Raw genomic sequence first — 26,440 nt, 5'->3', positions numbered from 1 at the left:
TCCCTTCACTTTCAGTCTGTGTGTGTTTCTTTAGATCTGAAGTGAGTCTCTTGTAGGCAGCATATATATGGATCTTGCTTTTAAATCCATTCAGTCACTCCATGTCTTTTGATTGGAGCATTTAGTCCATTTCCATTTAAAGTAATTATTGATAGATATGTACTTATGCCATTTTGTTAATTGTTTTCTGGTTATTTTTGTTGTTCTCTGTTCCTTTCTTCTTCTCTTACTCTCTTTCCTTGTATTTTGATGACTTTCTTTTGTACAATAGCTGTATTCCTTTCTCTTTATTTTTTGTGGCTCTATTATTGGTTTTTGGTTTGTGGTTACCATGAGGTTTTTTTTTAATTAATTAATTTATTTAATATTTCATTTTTGGCTGCATTGGGTCTTCATTTCTGCGCATGGGCTTTCTCTAGTTCCAGCGAGCAGGGGCTACTCTTCATTGTGGTGCATGGGCTTCTCATTGTGGTGGCTTCTCTTGTTGTGGAGCAGGGGCTCTAGGTGTACGGGCTTCAGTAATTGTGGCTTGGGCTCTAGAGCACAGGCTCAGTAGTTGTGGCACATGGGCTTAGTTGTTCCATGGCCTGTGGGATCTTTCTGGACCAGGGCTCGAACCCATATCCCCTGCATTGGCAGGCGGATTCTTAACCACGGCGCCACCAGGGAAGTCCATACCATGAGGTTCTTATATAACAACCTATGTACATAGCAGTCTATTTTAAGGTGATGCATGCTCTAAAGTGTTTGAGCATGTTCTAAAGGCACTATATTTTTACTCCCCCTCTCAAGGTTTTGTTTTTTACACCATCTTTTTGTTTTGTGTATTCCTTAACTAATTATTGTAGCTATACATGATTTTATTAGTTTTGTCTTTTAACTTTCATACTGGCTTTAGAGTTGGTTGATCTGTTACCTTTACCATAGTCTTGCCTTTACCAGTGATATTTTTTCTTTCATAATTTTCATATTTCTACTTATTATTATTATTATTATTTTTCTGTTTAAAGAAGTCCTTTTAACATTTCTTGAAAGGTTAGTTTAGTTGTGATTAACTCCTTTAGCTTTTGCTAGTCTGGAAAACTCTTTAGCTCTCATTCAATTCTGAATGATAATCTTGTCAGATAGGGTATTCTTGGTTGTAAGTTTTTTCCTTTCAGCACTTTGAATATGTTGTGCCACTCCCTTCTGGTCTGTGAAGTTTCTACTGAAACGTTAGCTAATATTCTTATGGGGATTTCCTTGCATGTAAGTATTTGTTTTTCTCTTGCTGCATTAAAGATTCTCTCTTCATATTTCACTCTTGGCATTTTAATTATAATGTGTCTTGTGTGGGCCACTTTGAGTTTATCTTGTTTGGGACTCTGTCATTCCTGGGCTTGGATGCTTGTTTCCTTCACCAGGTTAGGATAATTTTCAGCCATTATTTCTTCAAATAGGTTTTCTGCATTTTTTTCCGTTCTCTCTTTTTCTTCTGGGACCCCTAAAATGCAAAGATAACTACAACTTGTTGCCCCTCTAGTCCCTTAAATTATCCTCATTTTTGGTGTTTCTTTTGTCTTTTTCTGTTTTTTTTTTCAAATTTTAATTATAATTTATTTATTTTTAAAATTTTTAATTGAAGTATAGTTAATTCACAATATTGTGTGTGTTAACTTTAGGTGTACAGCACAGTGAATCTGTGCAGCACAAAAGAATCTGAAAAAGAATATATATATGTTATTACAAAATACTGAATACAGTTCCTGATGTTATACAATAGGTTCTTGTTGGTTATGTATTTTATATAATAGTAGTGCGTATATGTTAATCCCAACTTCCTAATTTATCTTTCCCCCCACTTCCCCTTTGGTAACCATAAGTTTGTTTTCTAAGTCTGTGAGTCTATTTTGTAAATAAGTTCATTTGTATCTTTTAAAAAAAATCCCATATGTAAGCGATATCATATATTTTTCTTTCTCGATCTTACTTCAGTTAATATGATAATCTCTAGGTCCATCCATGTTGCTGCAAATGGCATTATTTCATTCTTTTTTAAGGCCAAGTAAAATTCCATTGTATATATATGTCACATCTTTTTTATCCATTCATCTGAAGATGAACATATAGGTTGCATCCATGTCTTGGCTATTGTAAATAGTGCTGCTATGAACATTGAGGTACATGTATCCTTTCAAATTATAGTTTTCTCCAGATGTATACCCAGCAGTGGGATTGCAGGATCATATTGTAACTCCATTTTTAGATTTTTAAGGAACTTCTGTACTGTTCTCCATAGTAGCTATTCCAATTTATATTCTTACCAACAGTGTAGGAGGGTTCCTTTTTCTCCACACCCTCTCCAGCATTTATTATTTGTAGACTTTTTGATGATGGTCATTCTGACTGGAGTGAAGTGATAACTCATTGTAGTTTTGATTTGCATTTCTCTAATAATTAGCAATGTTGAGCATCTTCACGTGCTTGTTGCCCATCCTTATGTCTTCTTTGGAGAAATGTCTATTTAGATCTTCTGCCCATTTTTTGATTGGGTTGTTTTTGTTTGCTTGTTTTGTTTTGTTATTGAGTTGTATGAGCTGCTTGTATACTTTGGAAATAAATCTCTTGTCAGTTGCATCATTTTCTCCCATTCCACAGGTTGTCCTTTCATTTTGTTTATGGTTTCCTTTGCTGTGCAAAAGCTTTCAAGTTTCATTAGGTCCCATTTGTTTATTTTTGCTTTTATTTCCATTACTCTGGGAGACGGATCCCCCAAAATATTGCTGTGATTTATGTCAAAGAGTGTTCTGCCTATGTTTTCCTCTAGGAGTTTTATACTATCCAGTCTTACGTTTAGGCCTTTAATCCATTTTGAGTTTATTTTTGTATATGGTGTTACAGAATGTTCTAATTTCATCCTTTTATATGTAGCTGTCCAGTTTTCACAGCTCCACTTGTTGAAGAGACGGTCTCTTCTCCATTGTATATTCTTACCTCCTTTGTTGTAGATTAATTGCCCGTAGGTGCATGGGTTTATTTCTGGGCTTTCTATACTTTTCCATTGATCTATATGTCTGTTTTTGTGCCAGTACAATACTGTTTTGATGAGTGTAGCTTTGTAGTATAGTCTGAGGTCAGGGAGCCTGATTCCACCAGCTCCATTTTTCTTTTTCAAGATTGCTTTGGCTTTTTGAGGTCTTTTGTGTTTCCATACAAATTTTAAAATTCTTTGTTCTAGTTCCGTAAAAAATGCCATTAGTAATTTGATAGAGATTGCACTGAATCTGTAGATTGCCTTGGGTAGTATAGTCATTTTAACAGTATTGATTCTTCCAATCCAAGAACATGGTATATCTTTCCATTTGTTTGTGTCATCTTTAATTTCTTTCATCAACATCTTATAGTTTTCGGAGTACAGGTCTTTTGCCTCTTTAGGTAGGTTTATTCCTAGGTATTTTATTGTTTTTGATACGATGGTAAATGGGATTGTTTCCTTAATTTCTCTTTCTGATCTTTTGTTGTTAGTGTATAGAAATGCAACAGATTTCTGTGTATTAATTTTGTATCCTGCAACTTTACTGAAATGAGCTCTGGTAGTTTTCTGCTCTTTTTGCTGTTTTGATTGTGTAATTTCCACTAGCTTGTCTTCCAGATCCATTTTTTCTGTATTATCTAATCTGCTATTGGTTCCCTCTAGTGTATTTTTTATTTTGGTTATTGTAGTCTTTAGCTTTGATTCCTTTTAAAATATATTCTATCTCTTTGTTGTAGTTCTCACTGTGTTCCTCCATTCCTCTCCTGAGTTTGGTGAGTATTTTTATGACCATTACTTTGAACTCTTTATCTGGATGGTTGCTAATCTGTTTCATTTACTTTTTTTTTTTTTTTGAGGTTTTGTCTAATTCTTTCATTTGGAGCATATTCTTGTCTCATTTTGCCTAACTCTTTGTGTTTGTTTGTTTCTGTGTATTAGGTAGATTAGTTACTTTCCCCAGTATTAAAAGAGTGGCTTTATGTAGTAGGCATCCTGTGTGGTCCAGTAGTGTGGTACCCCCTGGTAGCCACAGCCAGGTGCTCCAGGAGAGTTCCTTGTGTAAGCTGTATGTCCTCCTCTCATGGCAAGAACATGCCTGCCTCAGGCATGCTAGTGTTCAGGGCTGGCCTCTGTGCAGTGGGCTATGAGTTCTGGTTGCAACTGTTTCAAGTGCCCTACTATGCAAGGCTTGCCTCTGAGGCAGGAATCACTATGAGGGGATGCCAGTGGCAGCTGAGGGTGCCCAATAGGACTGGTAGGGCAGTGTTTTTGAGGGGCTTTGGTGCTTGTTGGAGGCATCCACTGGAACTGGTGGGGTGGGAAGGCCATTTAGGAGAGGTTCCACTACCAACTGAGGGTGGCTGCCAGGTATGGTGGGGCAGGGGGCCACTTTGGAGGGGCTCTGGTGCTAGTGGATGCTACCCACTGGAACTGGTGTATTGGGAGGCTGCTTTGGAAGGGCTGTGCTGCTGGCTGGGTCTGGTGGTAAAGGGGGCCATTTGGAGGAGTCTAGTGACAGCTGGAGGTGACTGCTGGGTCTGGTGGGGTGGGGGCATCACTTTGGAGTAGCACTGACTGTATCAGGTCCACAGGTGAACCCAGAACTGGGCAATCAGTATTAATAGTTTAAATAGGGAGAGTCAGATATGGTGCCTGCCAGCACTGGGACAGCTAGGTAGAGGGCGAGCCATAAACAAACAACAACAACAAATCTGATGCTCACCAGCTCCTCAGTACCCAGAGAAAGTTCCAACAGATCTCTGCCCCTGAGGCACATGCCCTAAAATTAGTCAATAAATCTCCTTCACATATGACCCAGGTGCTTTTCAGACTGCTGCTCCTGTGCTGGGACTTGGAGGGAGTGAATATTTGCATGCGGCCTTTAACAGCAGATTTTTGGTTTCTTACAGCTGTCTGGCTCTCCTAGACATAAAGACCACTGGTTTTCAAAGCCAGATATTATGGGAAATTATCTTCCCAGTGCCGGTCACCCAGGCTGGGGAGCCTGATGTGGGGCTGAGCCCTCACTCCTCGGGGGAGGACTTCCAAGGCTATGATATCCCTCCTGCCATTGGGTTGTAATGCCAGCAGTGTGAGTCCCAGTTAGACTGTCTTGGCCACTCCTACCCATCTCAATGTGGTTTTTCCTTTTTATCTTTAGTTGTGGAATATCTTTTCTGCTAGTCTTCAGGTTGTTCTCAGAGATAGTCTCTCTATATGTAGTTGTAATTTTGGCATATCCATGGGAGGAGGCATAACCAGGCAGCGTCTTACTACTCCACCATCTTGTCCTGACAATATTTGATCATAAAGTTGAATTTCTGAATAGGTTTGCTTCCTAAAAATGGCAAAGAGCTTTTGCGTGATGTTCAAAATTTTATATAATAGTTCTACGGATATTGGGATATAAACTTGAGACTATACATTTATTAGAATATAGTGGAAGTTTGTGTTAGCTCATTATGTTTATCTTAGGAGACTGATTTTTACCCACTGATGTTGATGATAATTAACTCACTATGTTATTATTAATTTAGCTCTAATTAACCCAACTGGATAAAAATATCTATGCAAATATTCTTAATAAAAGGAACATAGCTTAAGAAGAAAATGTTTGAAAATATATTTCTCCATGAAAAACATATTTGTAAGTAGGATAATGTGACTTACAGCAGTATAAAGCTAGGCAAAAACTTAACTTCTTACAGCAGAATAGATTTCCCACCTGATAAGTTTTTAAGTTATTTTAACTTTTGTTTTTTGTTTGCAAAATATTCTCTTTAAAATTTCAGCTTTGCTCAGCTATAATTGACAAATAAAACTGTAAGATATTTAAAGTGTACATCACTTGATATACATACATAATGTGAAAGGATTCCCTCCCACCCAACCTGGTTAATTAACATCCATCATCTCACACATTTATCTTTCTTCCTTTCGTTGTTTTTTGGTGAGAATATTTAAGTTCTACTCTCTTAGCAACTTTCAGGTATACAATACAGTGTATCAACTACAGTCACCACGTTTTACATTAGAGCCTCAGACTTTATTCATCTTATAACTGAAAGTTCATACATTTCTTACCAACCTCTCCCTATTTCCCTCACCCCCCAGCCCTAGCGACCACTGTTTCTCTGAGTTTGACTTTTTTTTTTTTTTCAGATTCCACATATAACTAATACCATGAAGTATCTCTTGTCTTTGTCTGGCTTATTTCACTCAGCATAATGCCCTCAAAGTCCATTCATGTTGCCAAATGGCAGAATTTTCTTCTTTCTCATGGCTGAATAATATCCCATAATATAGATATAGTCTACTGTGAACAATGCTGATGTAGACATAGGAATGCAGATATCTCTTCATTATCCTGTTTTCCTTTCCTTTAGAGATATACCCAGAAGTGGGATTGCTTGATCATATGGTACTTCTATTTTTAATTTTTTGAGGAAGCTCCATACTGTTTTCCATAAGGCTGTACCAATTTACATACCCACCAACAGAGCACAAGAGTTCTCTATTCTCCACATCCTTGCCAACACTTGTTAACTCCTGTCTTTTTGATGATGATCATTCTAACAGGTATGAAGTGATATTTCATTGTGGTTTTGATTTGTATTTCCCTTGTGATTAGTGATGTCAGGCACCTTTTCAGATACTTGTTGGCTACTTATATGTCTTCTTTCGGAAAATGACCATTTAGTTCCTCTATTTTATATCGGATTTTGGTGTTGTTGTTGCTATTGAGTTGCATGAGTTCTTAATATATTTTGGATATTAACCCCAATCAGTTACATGATTTGCAACTAATTTCTCCCATTCGATAGGTTGCCTTTTTATTTGTTGAATTGGCTTTTGGTGTCAGATCCAAAATATCAGTGCCAAGACTGATGTCAAGGAGCTTACCATCTATGTTTTCTTCTACGAGTTTTATGGTTTCAGGTCACACATTTAAGTCTTTAATCTCATTTCAAGTTCATTTTTGTGTATGATGTAGAATAAGTTTCCAGGTTTATTCTTTTGCATGTTGCAGTTTCCCAATACCATTTATTGAAGAGACTATCCTTTCTCCATTGTATATTTTGGTTAATATCAATTAACCAAACCAGTTAATATCAATTGATATTGATACTGATATTATATTGATATATTGATATCAATTTATATTGATATCAATTGATATATATATTGATATATATATATAGATATTAACCAGTTAATATCAATTAACTGACCATGTATACATGGGTTTATTTCTGGGCTCTTGATTCTGTACCATTAACCTATGTGTTTTTATGCACATACCATATTGTTTTGATTACTACATCTTTGTAATACAGTGTAATGTCAGGTAGTGTGATGCTTCCAGCTTTGTTCTTATTTCTCAGGATTCTTTGGTTATTTGAGGTCTTTTGTGGTTCCATACAAATTTTAGAATTGTTTGTTCTATTTCTGTAAAAATTGCCAATGGAATCTTGATAGGGATTGCATTGAATCTGTAGATTACTTTGGATGGTATGGACATTTAAACAATATTAGTTCTCTATATGAACATGTAATATATTTCCATTTATTTTTGTCTTCTTTGATTTTTTTTTTCATCAATGTCTCATAGTTTTCAGTGTACAGATCTTTTACCACTTTGGTTAAATTTAATCCTATGTATTTTATTCTTTTGATGAAATTGTAAATGGGATTGTTTTCTTAGATTCTCTTTCTGATAGTTCATTGTTAGTGTATAGAAATACAACTGATTTTTGTATATAGATTCTGTATCCTGCAATCTACTGAATTTTTAAATTAGTTCTCATAGTTTTTGGAGGAGTCTTTAGGGTTTTGTATACATAAGATCATGTCATCTATAAATAGAGACAGTTTTACCTCTTCCTTTCCAATTTAGGTACCTTTTATTCTATTTTTTGCCTAATTGTTCTGGCTAGGACTCCCAGTACTATGTTGCATTAAGTGGTGAGAGAGGGCCTCCTTGTCTTGTTCCTGATCGTAGAGAAAAAGTTTCCAGCTTTTTGCCATTGATTATAAGGTTTACTGTGGACTTGTCATATATGGCCTTTATTATATTCACCTTTATTATGTATGTTCCCTCTATACTCACTTTCTTGAGAGTTTTTGTCATGAATTGATGATAAAATTTGCCAAATGATCTTTCTGTATCTATTGAGATAAACATATGATTTTTACCCTGCATTTTGTTAATCTGGTGTATTACACTGATTGATTTGTGCGTGTTGAACCATCCTTGCATCCCTGAAATGAATCCAACTTGATCATGGTGTTTGAGCCTTTAAAGGTATTGTTAAATTTGGTTTTCTCATGTTTTGTTGAGAATTTTTACATTTATACTCATCAAGTGTTGGCCTGACGTTTTCTTTTCTTTTAGTGTTCTTTTCTGGTTTTGGTATCAGGGTAATTTTAGCCTTGAAAAATGAGTTTGGAAGATTTCCCTCCTCTTCTATTTTTTGGAAGAGTTTGAAAAGGATTGGTAGTAAGTCTTCTTTAAATATTTGGTAGAATTCACCACAAAGTGTTCTTAAATAAACATACATATACAAATACTTTACATACTCATGCTAGTATTTCTATAGAAAAAATTCTTAGAAGTGGGAATGTTAAGTCATAGGTTACATATATTTAAAATATACATTCTGCAGCAATCTCCCTCCAAAATATTTTAAACAAGTCTATATTTTTCAACTTACCTGTTTTACCAATTTACACTCCCAATATTTCCCTATGTTCTCCCCAAACCTAATCTCCTTCTCTATCTTCTTCTTCACTTCCTCCTCTCTTCTCCAGAAATCTTCTTCCTTCCCTTCCTCCTCCTGCTCACTCTGTTACATTTTTCTTCTTATTACCCTTCTTCCTTTGGTCATATCACATTTGTTGGGATTATAAATACAATGTGGGAGAACAAGTAAAAATAAGCATGCTTTTATTTTTCATGATGTAATGAGAATAATTCATGTTTCATCAATTAACTTAGTCTCTGATATGTATATTTGTTTTAAGTTAAGCAAATTTTCTCCTAATTCCAACTTATTAACCATTTATAAAGTCAAAAATGCATGTTAGATTTTATCAAAAACTCTTTTCATACCTATTGTAAACAATTATGTCATTTTTTCCCTTTAATCTATTACTATAGTAAATTACATTAATTTCCTAATGTTGAAACATCTTCGCATATGTAACCACATTCTAGAATTTTTAAAGTCATGTTTAAAAATAAAGTGGTTTTGATTTTAATATAGTAACAATGCATCTATATTAAAAAAAATTAACATATTCTTGAGCTCTGTCTGCCCAATTTTTTATATTTGAACTATGCTAGCCTTACATAATGAATTGAAAAGATTTCCATATTCTTAAACATATGTTATTTAGTTTGAATAATATAGAGATTGTTATTTTATGCCAATAGCCTTAGGAGAATTTGCTCACAAAACCATCTGGGCTTGATGTCTTGAAGAAGGAGATTAATTTTATTACCATTTCAATTTTATATATCTTTAAAAGATAAAAACTTTCTAAAAACCAAGTGACATCACAGTCATCACATAATATTTTAACAGTAGTTCCTGAATATCTAAATATCCAGACAGTATTTAAGTTAAATATCTTCTAATTTATAGGTTCCTCCACCCTCTCTCTCTCTCTCTCTTTTTTTTTCTTTGTAATTTAGTTTTTGAAGGAATGAGTTTACTGGGTAATATTTTTAAATATAAAACAACCAGGTTGGTCATGTGCATGCCCAAGACTGTGCCTTTTGAGGAATGACCTCAGAGGCTTCATGTTGTGGGGGAAATAAACTGCACTAAAATAGTCCAGTCAATCACTAAACAAATAAGCAAGGAAACAAAAAATAATAATTCACTAGAGGGACTAAACAGTAGATTTGAAATGTCAGAAGAAAGAACTACTGAACTTGTAGGATGATTGAGATTATGTGATCCAAAGAAGAGAGAGAGGAAAAAAAAGTAAAGAAAAATGTATAGAACCTCAGAGGAATGTGTGACATCATTAACTGCATCAACATATATGTAGCTGGAGTGTCAGAAGAAAAGGAGAGGAAAAAAGGAGGGAAAAATTTGAACAATAGCTGAAAACTTCCCAAATTTGATGAAAATCATTAATCTATACGTCTAAGAAGCTCAACAAACTCCAGGTAGGATCAATACAAAGAGATCCACACTCTTAACATATCATAGCAAAAATGTTGAAAGCCAAAGTAAAGGAAAATCTCAAAAGCAGCAGGAGAAAATCAACACATTACAAAGAAGGCACACCCCCTCACCCAACACACACACACCAAATTAAAAGCTGACTTCTTATAAGAAATAATGGAGGGCAGAGGCAGTGGGATCACATATTTAAAGTGTGGAGAGAAAAAAAGTCAAGAGAAAAAAATAAGTCTACTTCATTTTTCAAAAATGAAGTAGAAAGTAAGACTTTTCCAGATACACAAAAAGAAAAGAACTTGTCATAGAAAGTCTGCATTATAAGAAATACTAAAGGAAGGTCTTCAGGTTGAAAGCAAGACACAGCACACAGTAATTCAAATCCACATTTTAAAAAAAAACACAGAAAACAATGGTAAAGGTAATTATACAATTATAAAAGAGTATAAACGGGGCTTCCCTGGTGGCGCAGTGGTTAAGAATCTGCCTGCCAATGCAGGAGACACGGGTTTGAGCCCTGGTCTGGGAAGATCCCACATGCCCTGGAGCAAGTAAGCCTGTGCACCATAACTACTGAGCCTGCGCTCTAGAGACCACGAGCCACAACTATTGAGCCCGCGCACCACAACTACTGAAGCCCATGCACCTAGAGCCTGTGCTCTGCAACAAGAAGCCACCGTGATGAGAAGCCTGCGCATTGCAACAGAGTAGCCCCCGCTCGCCGCAACTAGAGAAAGCCCATGCGCAGCAATGAAGACCCAACACAGCCAAAAAAAAAAAAAGAGTATAAATGTATGTTTTTCCGTTTTTCTCTTAACTGATTTTAAAAGCAATTTTATAAAGCAACATGTGTTTAATTGTATTGTTGGGCCTATAACATAAAAATGTAATATATTTGCTAATAAAAACATTATAGAGAGGGATGGGAACACAGCTATATTGGAGAAAGGAAATGACAACAGATGATAACTCAAATCCATAGGAACAAATGAAGAGAACCAGATACGGTAAATAAGGAAGTTAATACAAGTGCTATACATAATATGTATAGCACTTATTAAGCACTTATTAAGCACTTATTAAGAAAGGCTCTCCTTTCTTCCCTCAGCTTCTTTAAAAGATATAAAATTACTCAAGCTAATAGTTACAACAATGTGTCATTGGGTTTATAGCATATATAGATATAATAATATGCATAACAATAGTAGCAAACAAGGCCAGTTGGGGTAGGAAATAGGAATGCTTTCCTATTTCTCACTGGAATTAAGTTACCATAAATCTAATTAGATTCTGATAATACATATATATATATATATGGCCTGCCCTAGATAAAAAACTAAGAAAATATTTCAAACAATATAGTGAAAAAAATTAATGTAATTAAATTGTTACACACTGAAAATACTCAATACTAAAGAAAACAGTAAAGGAGGAATAGATGAAAAAAAAGACATAAGAAATATATTAAATGAAAAGAAAATGACAGACATAAATCCAACTATGTCAGTAATAACCTTAAATGTGAGGGGACTAAGCAGACCAGTGAAATGGCAGAGACTAGGTAACAAAAGAAGATCCAACTATATGCTGCCTATAGGAGATGCATTTTAGATTCTAAAATACAAATTGGTTGGGAAAAAAAGTATGGGAAAAATATATCATGCAAAGGAGTGGCTATACTAATATCAGACAAAATAGATTTTAAAAGAAAATTAAAAGTTCCAAAAATAAAGAGGGATATTTTATAATGTTGAATGGTCTGTCCATCAGGGAAATATAATGATTATAAATGTATTCATCTGACAACAGAGACATAAAATACGTGACACAAAACCTGACAGAAAAAAGGGAGAAAGAAATGATTCAACAATAATAGTTGTAGACTTTGATATACCACTTTCAATAATGGGTAAAACAACAAGCAGAAGATCAACAAGGAAATAGAAGACCTGAACAACACTGTAAGCTGGCTAGACCTAACAGACATCTATAGAATACTCCACCCAACAGCAGCAAACTACAAATTCTTCATAAGTGTACATGGAAAGTTCTCCAGGACAGACCATATGTAAGGCCATAAAATAAACCTCAGTATATTTAAAAGGATTGAAATCATATAAGGTATTTTCTCTGACCACAAAGAAGTGAAATTAGATACCATATGACCCAGGAATTTCACTCTTAGGTATATATGCAAGAGAAATGAAAAATGTCCACACAAAACTTGTATATAAATGTTCATAGAAGCACTATTCATAATAGCCCCAAAGCGGAAGCAACCGAAATGTTCAGAAACTAAAGAATGAATAAATGAAATGTTGGTATACCCATATAATGGAATATTACTTGGCAATAAACAGAAATGAAATACATTTGGCCTTTGCACAATGCAGGGGTCAGGATGCTGCCTCCCCTACCACCCACCTCCACCAACAGTCAAAAGTCTGTGTATAACTTTACAGTTGGCTCTCCATACACTTAGTTCCACATCCGTGCATTCAACCAACTGTAGATTGTGTAGTACTGTAGTACATATGTATTGAAAAAAAAGATCTGTGTATAAGTGGACCTGTGCAGTTTAAACCCTTGTTGTTCAAGGGTCAACTGTACTGATATATGATACAACATGGATGAACCTTAAAAACATTATACTAACAGAAAGAAGCCAGTCACAAAAGAACATATATTGTATGATCCTCTTGATATGAAACAATCCAGAATAAGCAAACCACAGAGACAGAAAATAGATTAGCAGTGTTAAGGGCTGGGTGAGGAGGGAATGGGGTTTGTTTTTGGGTTGATAAAGATGTTCTAGAATTAGATAGTGGTTGCACAACTCTGTGAATATCCTAAAAAATCATTGAATTGTACACTTTAAAAGGGTGAATTGTGTAGTATATGAATTATATCTCAATAAAGCTGTTAAAAATAGAGAAGAAACAAATGGTACCAATAACCTTCCTACCTGCCTGCTAATGAGACAAGGCCTTTGGCTTGGTTTTATAGCAACTGCTTCTCCTCCCTACCTAACACCCAAAGTTTTATAAAATCAGCAGGAATTTCAGCTCCAGATTAATATTTTCTCTCTCTAAATGGCACCCTCTACTTTAACCATGAATTAAACTTCTTTGCATCTCCTAGAATGCACCTGCTTTCTTAGGTCTCTGTTTGAAGGCCCTCTTATGTGTTGCCCTGCTCTTTGAAAGCCTCCTCCAATTGGCTCACTTTTATTTCTTTTCAATAATGCAGATGTCACCTCTTTAGGAATGTCCTCCCTGAGGCTTAGTTAGTGCACCCTCGAAGCCTTAGTTGCTGTACCATCTATATATTTCACTTCACCCTGGGCTCACTTCTATCATAGCATCTATTTGTTTACTTGTCTCCCCCACTAAACTATAAGGTCCATGACTGCAAGTATTGTATCTTTTAGTTATAAGCACCTTGCCCTCTGCCTAGGTGCTCAATAGATTAAGAAAGCCTGTCTAGCCGCATGTAAATCAATGAAGTTAAAACAAATCCTCACACCATATATAAAAATAAACTCAAAATGGCTTGAAGACTTAAATATAAGACATGACACCATAAAACTCTTAGATGAGAACATAGGCAAATCATTCTCTGACATAAATTGCACCAATGTTTTCTTAGGTTAGTTTCCCAAGGTAATAGAAATAAAAGCAAAAATAAACAAATGGGACCTCATCAAACTTACAAGCTTTTTTATAGTAAAGGAAACCATAAACAAAATGAAAAGACAACTTAGGGACTGGGAGAAAATATTTGCAAATGATGTGACTTACAAGGGATCAATGTGCAAAATATACAAACAGCTCATATAACTCAATATCAAAAAAAACCCAATTGAAAAATGGTCAGAAGATCTAAATAAACATTTCTCCAAGGAAGACATACAGATGGCCAACAGGCCCATGAAAAGATGCTCATCATCACTAATTATTAGAGAAATGCAAATCAAAACTATAATGAGGTACAACCTCACACCAGTCAGAATGGCCATCATTAAAAAGTCTACAAATAATAAATGCTGGAGAGGGTGTGGAGAAGAGGGAACCTTCCTGCACTGTTGGTGGGAATGTAAATTGGTGCAGCCACTATGGAAAACAGTATGGAGGTTCCTCAAAAAACTAAAAATAGAGTTGCCATATGACACTGCAATCCCACTCCTGGGCATATATCTGGACAAAACTATAATTTGAAAATATTCATGCACCCCAATGTTCATTGCAGCACTATTTATAATAGCCAAGACACGGAAACAACCTAAGTGTCCACTGACAGGTGAATGGATAAGAAGAGATGGTATTTATAAACAATGAAATATTACGCAGCCATAAAAAAGAATGAAAGAATGCCATTTGCAGCTACATGGATGGACCTAGAGATTATCATACTAAGTGAAGGAAATCAGAAAGAGAAAGACAAATACCATATGATATCACTTATATGTGGAATCTGAAATATGACACAAATGAACTTATCTACAAAACAGAAACAGACTCACAGACATAGAGAACAGACTTGTGGTTGCCAAGGGAGAGGCGGAGTGGGGGAGGGATGGATTGGGAGATTGGGATTAGCATATACAAACTATTATATATATGATGGATAAAAAACAAGGTCCTGCTGTGTAGCACAGGGAAACTATATTCAATATCCTGTGATAAACCATAATGGAAAAGGATATGTAAAAGAATGTATATATGTATATGTATAACTAAATCACTTTGCTATATGTAGAAATTAGCACAACATTGTAAATCAACTATACTTCAATAAAATAAATTTTTAAAAAATGTTTGTCTAAACCCCATGATCACCTACTAACTTTAACAGTAACAGATTTTACTTCTCAGGGGTGTGTGCGTGTGTGTGTGTGTGAGCACACGTACGCCCGTGCACTGATGATGGTAATGATCGTGATATCAGTCATATCACTGTGGCTCACTTTAAAGAACCAGCAGGAAACATTTTGAGATATTGCTAGGATTTGCCACCATCCTGAATGAGACTCTTGCATTGACCTTTAGCTATTAATACAAATTGTGAAACTATTGGAGTGTGACTGGCATTTTCTGAGTTGGTAACTATTTCTGATTATCACAATTTTAATGTGTTCAAAGAAGCTCCTTGGAAATTACATATATTTCATGAAATTCCACTAGGGTTTTTAAATTTCTTGAAGTTTCTGATAATTATTTTACTTAATTTTAAACATAAATTTTATATCTGAAATTTAAAAATTAAATACCCATTCTTCATTTTTCTATGTGGAAAATAAACTTTTCTCCTCAGAATGGTATATATGGCAGGCTTCTGTCCCAAAGTGGCCAACTGTTTGCTAAGTACTAGGGAATTCTGTAAGAAAAAAAAAAAAGTTCCGCTTTTTAATCTTTTCAGAGCCAAAATTAATTGGAAATTACATCATGATATACTGAATTTATTATTTTAGTAAAGACATTGTTTATATTTATAAATTTACCACGTTTTCAAGATTCAGCTTTGGTATTTTTCCTACTATATAGCTTCCTCCCTATTAGAACCTTATGAATTATAAATGTCAAAATTTCCAACATGTTGAAAACACTATGCACAATCAGAATCCTGAATAAACTGAGATTATGGAGGCTCTTAAATAAATACCCTTAGTTTTAAAATTTCCTTTCTTTCTTTCTTTCTTTTCAACATCTTTATTGGAGTATAATTGCTTTACATTGTTGTGTTAGTTGCTGCTGTATAACAAAGTGAATCAGCTATATGTATGCACACATCCCCATATACCCTCCCTCTTGCGTCTCCCTCCCACACTCCCTTTCCTACCCCTCTAGGTGGTCACAAAGCACCGAGCTGATCTCCCTGTGCTATGCAGCTGCTTCCCACTAGCTATCTATTTTACATTTGGTAGTGTATATATGTCAACGCTACTCTGTCACTTCGCCCAGCTTACACGTCCCCCTCCCCATGTCCTCAAGTCCATTCTCTACGTCTGAGTCTTTATTCCTGTCCAGCCCCTACGTTCATCAGAACCTTTTTTTTTTCTTTTACATTCCATATATATGTGTTGGCACATGGCATTTGTTTTTCTCTTTCTGACTTACTTTACTCTGTATGACAGACTCTAGGTCCATCCACCTCACTACAAATAACTCACTTTTGTTTCTTTTTATGGCTGAGTAATATTCCATTGTATATATGTGCCATGTCTTCTTTATCCATTCATCTGTCGACGGACACTTAGGTTGCTTCCATGTCCTGGTTATTGTAAATAGTGCTGCAATAAACATTGTGGTACATGACTCTTTTTGAATTACGGTCTTCTCAGGATATATGCCCAGAAGTGGGATTGCTGGGTCATATGGTAGTTCTATTTTTAGTTTCTTAAGGAACCTCCATACTGTTCTCCATAGTGGCTGTATAAATTTACATTCCCACCAACAGTGCAAGAGGGTTCCCTTTTCTCCACACCCTCTTCAGCATTTACTGTTTGTAGATTTTTTGATGATGGCCATTCTAACTGGTATGAGGTGATACCTCATTGTAGTTTTGATTTGCATTTCTCTAATGATTAGTGATGTTGAGCATCCTTTCATGTGTTTGTTGGCAATCTGTACATCTTCTTTCGAGAAATGTCTATTTGGGTCTTCTGCCCATTTTTGGATTGGGTTGTTTGTTTTTTTGATATTGAGTAGCATGAGCTGCTTGTATACTTTGGAGATTAATCCTTTGTCAGTTGCTTCATTTGCAAATATTTTCTCCCATTCTGAGGGTTGTCTTTTCATCTTGTATATGGTTTCCTTTGCTGTGCAAAAGCTTTTAAGTTTCATTAGGTCCCATTTGTTTATTTTTGTTTTTATTTCCATTTCTCTAGGAGGTGGGTCACAAAGGATCTTGCTGTGATTTATGTCATAGAGTGTTCTGCCTACGTTTTCCACTAAGAGTTTTTGTCTGGCCTTATCTTTAGGTCTTTAATCCATTTTGAGTTTATTTTTGTGTATGGTGTTAGGGAGTGTTCTAATTTCATTCTTTACATGTAGCTGTCCAGTTTTCCCAGCATCACTTATTGAAGAGTCTGTCTTTGCTCCATTCTATATTCTTGCCTCCTTTATCAAAGATAAGTTGACCATATGTGCGTAGGTTTATCTCTGGACTTTCTATTCTGTTCCATTGATCTATATTTCTGTTTTTGTGCCAGTACCATACTGTCTTGATTACTGTAGCTTTGTAGTATAGTCCGAAGTCAGGGAGCCTGATTCTTCTCACTCCATTTTCTTTCTCAGAATTGCTTTGGCTGTTTGGGGTCTTTTGTGTTTCCATACAAATTGTAAAATCTTTTGTTCTAGTTCTGTGAAAAATGCCATTGGTAATTTGATAGGGGTTGCAATGAATCTGTAGATTGTTTTGGGTAGTATAGTCATTTACACAATGTTGATTCTTCCAATCCAAGAACATGGTATACCTCTCCATTTATTTGTATCATATTTAATTTCCTTCATCAGTGCCTTATGTGTCATATTTAATTTCTTTCATCAGTGTCTTATAGTTTTCTTCATACAGGTCTTTTGTCTCCTTAGGTTGGTTTACTCCTAGGTATATTATTGTTTTTGTTGCAATGGTAAATGGGAGTGTTTCCTTAATTTCTCTTTCAGAGTTTCATCCTTAGTGTATAGGAATGCTTGAGATTTCTGTGCATTAATTTTGTATCCTGCTACTTTACCAAATGCATTGATTATCTCTAGAGTTGTCTGGTAGCATCTTTAGGATTCTTTATGTATAGTATCATGTTACCTGCAAACACTGACAGTTTTACTTCTTCTTTTCTGATTTGGATTCCTTTTATTTCTTTTTCTTCTCTGATTGCTGTGGCTAAAACTTCCCAAACTATGTTGAGTAATAGTGGTGAGAGTGGGGAACCATGTTTTCTTCCTGATCTTAGTGGAAATGGCTTCAGTTTTTCACCATTGAGAACGATGTTGGCTGTGGGTTTGTCATATATGGCCTTTATTATGTTGAGGTAAGTTTCCTCTATGGCTACTTTCTGGAGAGATTTCATCATAAACGGGTGTTGAATTTCATCAAAAGCTTTTTCTGCATCTATTGAGATGATCATATGGTTTTTCTCCTTCAGTTTGTTCATATGGTTTATCACATTGATTAATTTGTGTATACTGAAGAATCCTTGCATTCCTGGGATAAACCCCACTTGATCATGGTGTATGATCCTTTTTATTGTGCTGCTGGATTCCGTTTGCTAGTATTTTGTTGAGGATTTTTGCATCTATGTTCATCAGTGATATTGGCCTGTAGTTTTCTTTTTTTGTGACATCTTTGTCCGTTTTTGGTATCAGGGTGATGGTGGCCTTGTACAATGAGTTTGGCAGTGTTCCTCCCTCTGCTATATTTTGGAAGAGTTTGAGAAAGATAGGTGTTAGCTCTTCTCTAAATGTTTGATAGAATTCGCCTGTGAATCCATCTGGTCCTGGGCTTTTGTTTGTTGGAAGATTTTTAATCACAGTTTCAATTTCAGTACTTGTGATTGGTCTGTTCATATTTTCTATTTATTCCTGGTTCAGTCTTGGAAAGTTATGTTTTTCTAAGAATGTGTCCATTTCTTCCAGGCTGTCAATTTTATTGGCATATAGTTGCTTGTAGTAATCTCTCATGATCCTTTGTATTTCTGCAGTGTCAGTTGTTTCTTCTTCTTTTTCATTTCTAATTCTGTTGATTTGAATCTTCTCACTTTTTTTCTTGATGAGTCTGGCTAATGGTTTATCAATTTTGTTTATCTTCTCAAAGAACCAGCATTAACTTTATTGATCTTTGCTATCATTTCCTTCATTTCCTTTTCATTTATTTCTGACCTGATCTTTATGATTTCTTTCCTTCTGCTAACTTTGGGGTTTTTTTTTTTTTGTTCTTCTTTCTCTAATTGCTTTAGGTGTAAGGTTAGGTTGCTTATTTGAGATTTCTCTTGTTTCTTCAGATAGGAATGTATTGCTATAAACTTCCCTCTTAGAACTGCTTTTGCTGCATTCCATAGGTTTTGGGTCATCGTGTTTCATTGTCATTTGTTTCTAGGTATTTTTTGATTTCCTCTTTGATTTCTTCAGAGATCTCTTGGTCATTTAATAGCATATTATTTAGCCTCCACGTGTTAGTATTTTTTACAGTTTTTTTCCTATAAGTGATATGTAGTCTCATAGCGTTGTGGTCGGAAAAGATACTTGATACAATTTCAATTTTCTTAAAGTTACCGAGGCTTGATTTGTGACCCAAGATATGATCTATCCTGGAGAATGTTCCATGAGCACTTGAGAAGAAAGTGTATTCTGTTGTTTTTGGATGGAATGTCCTATAAACATCAACTAAGTCCATCTTCTTTAATGTATCATTTAATGCTTGTGTTTCCTTATTTATTTTCATTTTGGTTGATCTGTCCATTGGTGAAAGTGGGGTGTTAAAGTCCCCTACTATGATTGTCTTATTGCTGATTTCCCCTTTTATGGCTGTTAGCATTTGCCTTTTGTATTGAGGTGCTCCTATGTTGGAGCACCTCAGTGCTCCAGGAACTGTTATATCTCCTTCTTGGATTGACCCCTTGATCATTATGTAGTGTCCTTCATTGTCTCTTGTAATAGTCTTTATTTTAAAGTCTATTTTGTCTCATATGAGAATTGCTACTCCAGCTTTCTTTTGATTTCCACTTGCATGAAATATCTTTTTCCATCCCCTCACTTTCAGTCTGTATGTGTCCCTAGGTCTGAAGTGGGTCTCTTGTAGACAGCATATATATGGGTCTTGTTTTTGTATCCATTCAGCCAGTCTATGTCTTTTGGTTGGAGCATTTAATCCATTTACATTTAAGGTAGATATCAATATGTGTGTTCCTATTACCATTTTCTTAATTGTTTTGGGTTTGTTATTGTAGATCTTTTCCTTCTCTTGTGCTTCCTGCCTAGGGAAGTTACTTTAGCATTTGTTGTAAAGCTGGTTTTGTGGTGCTGAATTCTCTTAGTTTTTTTTGTTTGTTTGTTTTTTTAAAAAACTTTTTTTTAAAATTTTTATTTATTTATATTCATCTTTGGCTGCGTTGGGTCTCCGTTTCTGCACGAGGGCCTTCCCCAGCTGCGGCAAGCAGGGGCCACTCCTCATCACGGTGTGCGGGCCTCTCACTGTCGTGGCCTCTCTTGTTGCGGAGCACAAGCTCCAGACGCGCAGGCTCAGTAATTGTGGCTCACGGGCCCAGTCGCTCCGAGGCATGTGGGATCCTCCCAGACCAGGGCTCAAACCCGTGTCCCCTGCATTGGCAGGCAGACCCTCAACCGCTGCGCCACCAGGGAAGCCCTCTCTTAGTTTTTGCTTGTCTGTAAAGGTTTTAATTTTTCCATCAAATCTGAATGAGATCCTTGCTGGGTAGAGTATTCTTGGCTGTAGGTTTTCCCCTTTCATCACTTTAAATATGTCGTGCCACTCCCTTCTGGCTTGCACAGTTTCTGCTGAAGGATCAGTTGTTAACCTTATGGGGATTCCCTTGTATGTTATTTGTTGCTTCTCCCTTGCTGCTCTTAATATTTTTTCTTTGTATTTAATATTTGATAGTTTGATTAATATGTGTCTTGTCATGTTTTTCCTTGGATTTATCTTGTATGGGAGTCTCTGTGCTTCCTGGACTTGATTGACTATTTCCTTTCCCATGTTAGGGTAGTTTTCTACTATAATCTCTTCAAATATTTTCTCAAACCATTTCTTTTTCTCTTCTTCTTCTGAGACCCCTATAGTTTGTTGTTGTGTTTAATGTTGTCCCAGAGGTCTCTGAGACTGTCCTCAATTCTTTTCATTCTTTTTCTTTATTTTCAATCATCTTTACTATCTCTACTCTGAATTTTTTTTCAGGTAGACTGCCTATTTCTTCTTCATTTGTTTGGTCTGGTGGGTATTTACCTTGCTCCTTCATCTGCTGCACATTTCTGTGTCTTCTCATTTTGCTTAACTTACTGTGTTTGGGGTCTCCTTTACGCAGGCTGTAGGTTCATAGTACCCTTAGTTTTTGGTGTTTACCCCCAGTGGGTAAGGTTGGTTCCGTGGGTTGTGTAGGCTTCCTGGTGGAGGGGACTGGTGCCTGTGTTCTGGTGGAGGAGGCTGGATCTTGTCTTTCTGGTGGGCAGGAACATGTCCAGTGGTGTGTTTCGGGGTATCTGTAAACTTAGTATGATTTTAGGCAGCTCTCTGCTAATGGGTGGGGTGTGTTCCTGTCTTGCTAGTTGTTCATCATGGGGTGTCCAGCACTGGAGCTTGCTGGTCATTGAGTGGAGCTGGGTCTTTGCTCTGAGACGCAGATCTCTAAGAGAGCTCTCACTGATTGATATTACATGGTGCTGGGAGGTGTCTGGTGGTCCAATGTCCTGAACTCAGCTCTTCCACCTCAGAGGCTCAGCCCTGACACCCAGCCAGAGCACCAAGACCCTGTCAGCCACACGGCTTTTAGGAAGTCTGAGGTGTTCTGCCAGTGTTCAGTCGGTGTTCTGTAGGAGTTGTTCCATATGTAGATGTATTTCTGATGTATTTGTGGGGAGGAAGGTGAGCTCCATGTCTTACTCCTCTGCCATCTTGAAGGTCCTCAATACCCTTAGTTTTAATGTCAGTGAAATACAAAATGGAGTTTCTAAAACTAATCTGTTGGAATTATTTCTATATGAGCTTGACTTCAAAACAACATACCCTTCAAGGCATTTTTTAAATATATCTAGAGGCTCTCGAAAAATTCTATTAGTATAAAGATAGATCTGACATGTTCCCTCTTTTTCTCTTGAGATTTAAGGGGATGTTGAATTGACTGGATTTATTCCTAATAAAGTCTTTTTAGAATAGAGGCAGCAGTTTCATTATGGGGAATACCTAGAATAAAAAAATCAGATAATGAGGACCAGTCTAGAGTCCTCCAATAATGCTCCTGTTAAATTTCCTAGAAATATGTCAACCACCCACAAAGGAACATTTGAGATTGCTATAATGAGTATCAGTAAGTGTGTATTTATTGGGACTGCGATTGCCTAATAATAGGATTTAACCTATGTTTTGAGAGTAGTAATGGTGGTCAGGGATGGCTTCCTTGAAGAATAGAAGTTTAATGATTTTGACAGAGAAAAATAGATTTGCCTGGTAAATACTTGATAAATAATAGATCTTTTAAATTTTGTTTCTAAAAATCTTATTCACTATTCAGAATTTTAAATATAACTATCCTTCATATACCTGCAAAGGAAAAGAGTAAATGGAGCATTCTTAATGTAGCAAAGAATAAGATGGAAATAAAATACAACAAGCAACCTATACAGCAAGATGATAGAAAAAAGGATATATTAAGATAAAGTTAAGACAATTATGTCAACAAGCTTAAGAATATATGTTTCTCCATTAACAGGTTAATTCATGGTCATTAAAGATGGTTTTATAAATATAGAAAAAAATTACCAGAAAGAAATCATCAAAAGTATAAAAAACATATTTAGGATATTTTCTTAGGATTTACCAAATGTAGGTTACTGTTATGTATTCATGTTATATAACCTGAAGTCTATATAAACATCATTTTAAATGACAGCATAATATTCCATTGAGTGAGTTATCATTACTTACTTAACACTCCCTTATTGGACATTTAGGTAGCTTTATTTTTTCACTTTTGTAAATATTATTGCCATGGACATTATCAGATACAGTCTTTTCTACATTAGCACTATTTCTTTTGATTAGATTCTTGAAAATGTGATTACTGGATCAAAAGTTATGAACACTTTAAAAATTCTTGATATGAATTGAGGAAAATGATTTCTAAAAGGAATATGCCTATTTATTTTATTACTATTAATTATCATCAGCAGATTTCACTATCTGGTGCCCAACTTCTTATACTTTTTAGAAAAGTATTCTAGTTGTAACATTAATATATGTTTATACATGCTGCTAAATTTAATAAATATCTTTTTGCTTCTTAATTGATTTTTCAGCAGCATTTGAAACATTAGACTAATTTCCCCTCTTCAGGGAGTGTTTCTCTCTTACTTGGCTTACAAGCATTTCAAACCAGTATGTCCAAAACTGAACTACTGCCTCGAGGTTCTGCCTCCCAAACCAGCATTTATAAATATTTGTTGAATAAATAAAGAAGAAAATAATCACACAACCCAGCGGAGAGTAAAGCTCTCTCACAATTTGCATGGAATCTTTTTTCATCCCTTCACTTTTCTCCTATGTGTGTCTTTAAATGTAAAGTGAGTTGCTTGTTGACAGCATATTGCTGGATGTTTTTTTAAAAATCCATTCAGTCGTTCTATGCCTTTTGATTGGGGGTTTAATCCATTTGAATTTAAGTACTTATTGATAGATAAGGTTTTTTGGTCTGATTTGCAGTTGTGTTATTCTTCTCTTTCTCTATTGCTGTTTTCCTTGTTATTTGATGATTTTTGTAGTGCTTTTCTTTGATTTTTTCTCTTTATCTTATGTAATAATATGTCTGATAGAAACTATATATTAGTTCTTTGTAACTTGAGGCTTTCATAAAATGTCTTATAGTTAAAACTATTTTAAGTTGATAGCAACTTCAATCACATAAATAAACTACACTTTTACTACCACCCCCATTGTGTTCGTGTAGTCAGAGCTTACTTTTTTGTGTGTTACGCATCTATTAACAAATTTTTGTCTTTTAAATTTTATATTAGGGTTAAAAGTGATTCATGCACCACCATTACAGTGTTATATTGTTCTGTATTTGCCTATAAAATTACCTTTACCAGTGACAGATCACATGTTAAGTCATAAAATGATTTTTAAGTCTTAAAAATTTAAGAAGATTAAAATCATTGCAAGTATCTTTTCCAACCACAATGGAATGAAACTAGAAATCAGTAATAGAAAATATGAAGAATCACAAATACATGCAAATTAAACTGCACAATCTTGAACAATAATTTGGTCAAAGAGGAAATCAAAGGGAATTTTTAAAATACCTCAAGACAAAGGAAAACATAAACACAACATAACAGAACTTATGGGATGTATCAAAAGCAAGACTAAAAGGGAAGCAATAAATGCCTACGTTAAAAAAGAAGATCTCAAATAAACAACCTAACTTTATACCTCAAGGAACTAGAAAAAGAGAAGCAAACTAAGCCTAAAGTGAGCAGAAGGAAAGAAATAATAAAGATCAGAGCAGAAACAAATCAAGTAGAGAACAGAAAAAGAATAGAAAAAAAATCAACAAAACTAAGAAATGGCTTTTTGAAAAAATAAACAAAATTGACACATTCTTAGCTAGGCTAAGAAAAAAGACGAAAGTCTCAGATAAATAAAATAAAAAATGAAAGAGGAGACATTACAACTAATACCACACAAATGCAAAGGCTCATAAGAGAAAATTGTGAGCAATTACATACCAAAAAATTGTACAACCTAGAAGAAATGTACAGATTCCTACAAACATACAACCTACTAAGAATGAATCCTGAAAAAATAGAAAATGTGAACAGACTAATAATGCATAAGAAGACCTAATCAGTAAGCAAAAATCTCCCAATAAAAACAACAACAAAACCAGGACTAGATAGTTTAACTGGTGAATTCTATCAAACATTTAAAGAAGAATTAATACCAATACTTCTGAAACTCTTCCCAAAAATTGAGGTGGAGGGAACACTTCCCAGCTCATTTTATGAGGCCAGCATTACCTTGATACCAAAACCAGATAGGAACATTACAGGAAAGAAAACTTGAAGCCAATATCCCTGATTAATATAGACGTAAAAATTCTCAGCAACACACTAGCAAACCAAATTCAACAGCACACCAAGAGGATCATACACAATGATCAAGTGGGATTTATCCCTAGATTGCAAGGATGGTTCAACATATACAAGTCAATAAATGTGACACATCACATTAATAGAATGAAAGAGAAAAATCATTTGATCATCTCAATACACACAGAGAAAGCATTTGACAGAACACAACATCCTTTCTTGATACAAACTCTCAGTGGGTTGGATATAGAAGAAATCTACCTCAACATAATAAAAGCCATATATGACAAGCCCATAGCTATCATCATACTCAATGGGGAAAGGTTAAAAACTTTTGCTTTAAGGTCAGGATGAAGACAAGGGTGCTCAATCTCACCACTCCTATTCAACACAGTACTGGATGTCCTAGCCAGAACAACCAGGCAAGAAAAAGAAATAAAAAGCATTCAAATTGAAAAGGAAATAAAAATGTCTTCGTAGATAACATGATCTTATATTTAGAAAATCCTAAGGAAGCCACCAAAAACTGTTAGAACTAGTCAACAAATTCAGTAAAGTTGCAGGATACAAAATCAACATGCAGCAATCAGTTGCATTTCTATATACTGACAGTGAGCTATTTGAAAAAGAAATAAAGGAAACAATAACATTCACAATAGCATCAAAAACATGAAGTACTTGGGGATAAATTTAACCAAGGAGGTGAAATATCTGTAAACAGAAAATTATAAGACTTTGATGAAATAAATTTAAGAAGACACAAATAAATGGAAAAATATCCCATGTTCATGGATCAGAAAAATTAATATTGCTAAAATGTCCCTGCTACTCAGAGCCATCTACAGATTCAATATAACCCCTATAAAAATCTCAATGGCATTTTTTCACAAGAGTAGAAAAAATAATCCTAAAATTTGTATGGAAACACAAAAGACTGCAAATAGCCAAGAAAATCCTGAGAAAGAAGAACAGAGCCAGAAGCAATCACACTTTCTGATTTCAAACTATAACACAAAACTATAGTAAACAAAACAGTATGGTACTGGCATTAAAATAGACACACATAGCAAGGAATAGAATCAAGAGCAAAGAAATAAACCCTTGTATATATGGTCAACAAATATTTGACAAGACAGCCAAGAATACTCAACAGGGAAAGATAGTCTCTTCAATAAATGTTTGCTGGAAAAATTTATAATCATGTACAGAAGAATGAAATTGGAACCTACCTTATACCAATCAGAAAAATTAACTTTAAATGGATTAGACATTTAAACATAATACCTGAAACTGTAAAACCCCTAGAATAAAACAGGGGAAAAGCTTTTTTGACATTGGTCTTGGCAACGATTTTTTGGATATGAATATGACACCAAAAGCACGAGCAACAAAGGCAAAAATAAGTAAGTGGAACTACATCA

At 35.2% G+C, this 26,440-nt stretch overlaps 1 protein-coding gene across 1 annotated transcript in view; it reads right to left on the bottom strand.

The window, feature by feature from the left end:
• CATSPERE (catsper channel auxiliary subunit epsilon) overlaps positions 1–26,440 on the bottom strand; it is a 264,815-nt gene that overhangs the window by 157,538 nt on the left and 80,837 nt on the right. Inside the window, exon 8 of the mRNA XM_059940988.1 lies at positions 15,476–15,582. Coding sequence (XP_059796971.1) covers positions 15,476–15,582 — 107 coding nt within the window. The remainder of the gene's footprint in view (positions 1–15,475; positions 15,583–26,440) is intronic.

The sequence above is a fragment of the Balaenoptera ricei genome, chromosome 1 (assembly GCF_028023285.1).
Source record: "Balaenoptera ricei isolate mBalRic1 chromosome 1, mBalRic1.hap2, whole genome shotgun sequence".
In the NCBI taxonomy this organism is placed as follows: domain Eukaryota; kingdom Metazoa; phylum Chordata; class Mammalia; order Artiodactyla; family Balaenopteridae; genus Balaenoptera; species Balaenoptera ricei.
The sequence above is the reverse complement of the archived record's forward strand: the minus strand, read 5'-3'. Positions and strand labels throughout refer to the sequence as shown.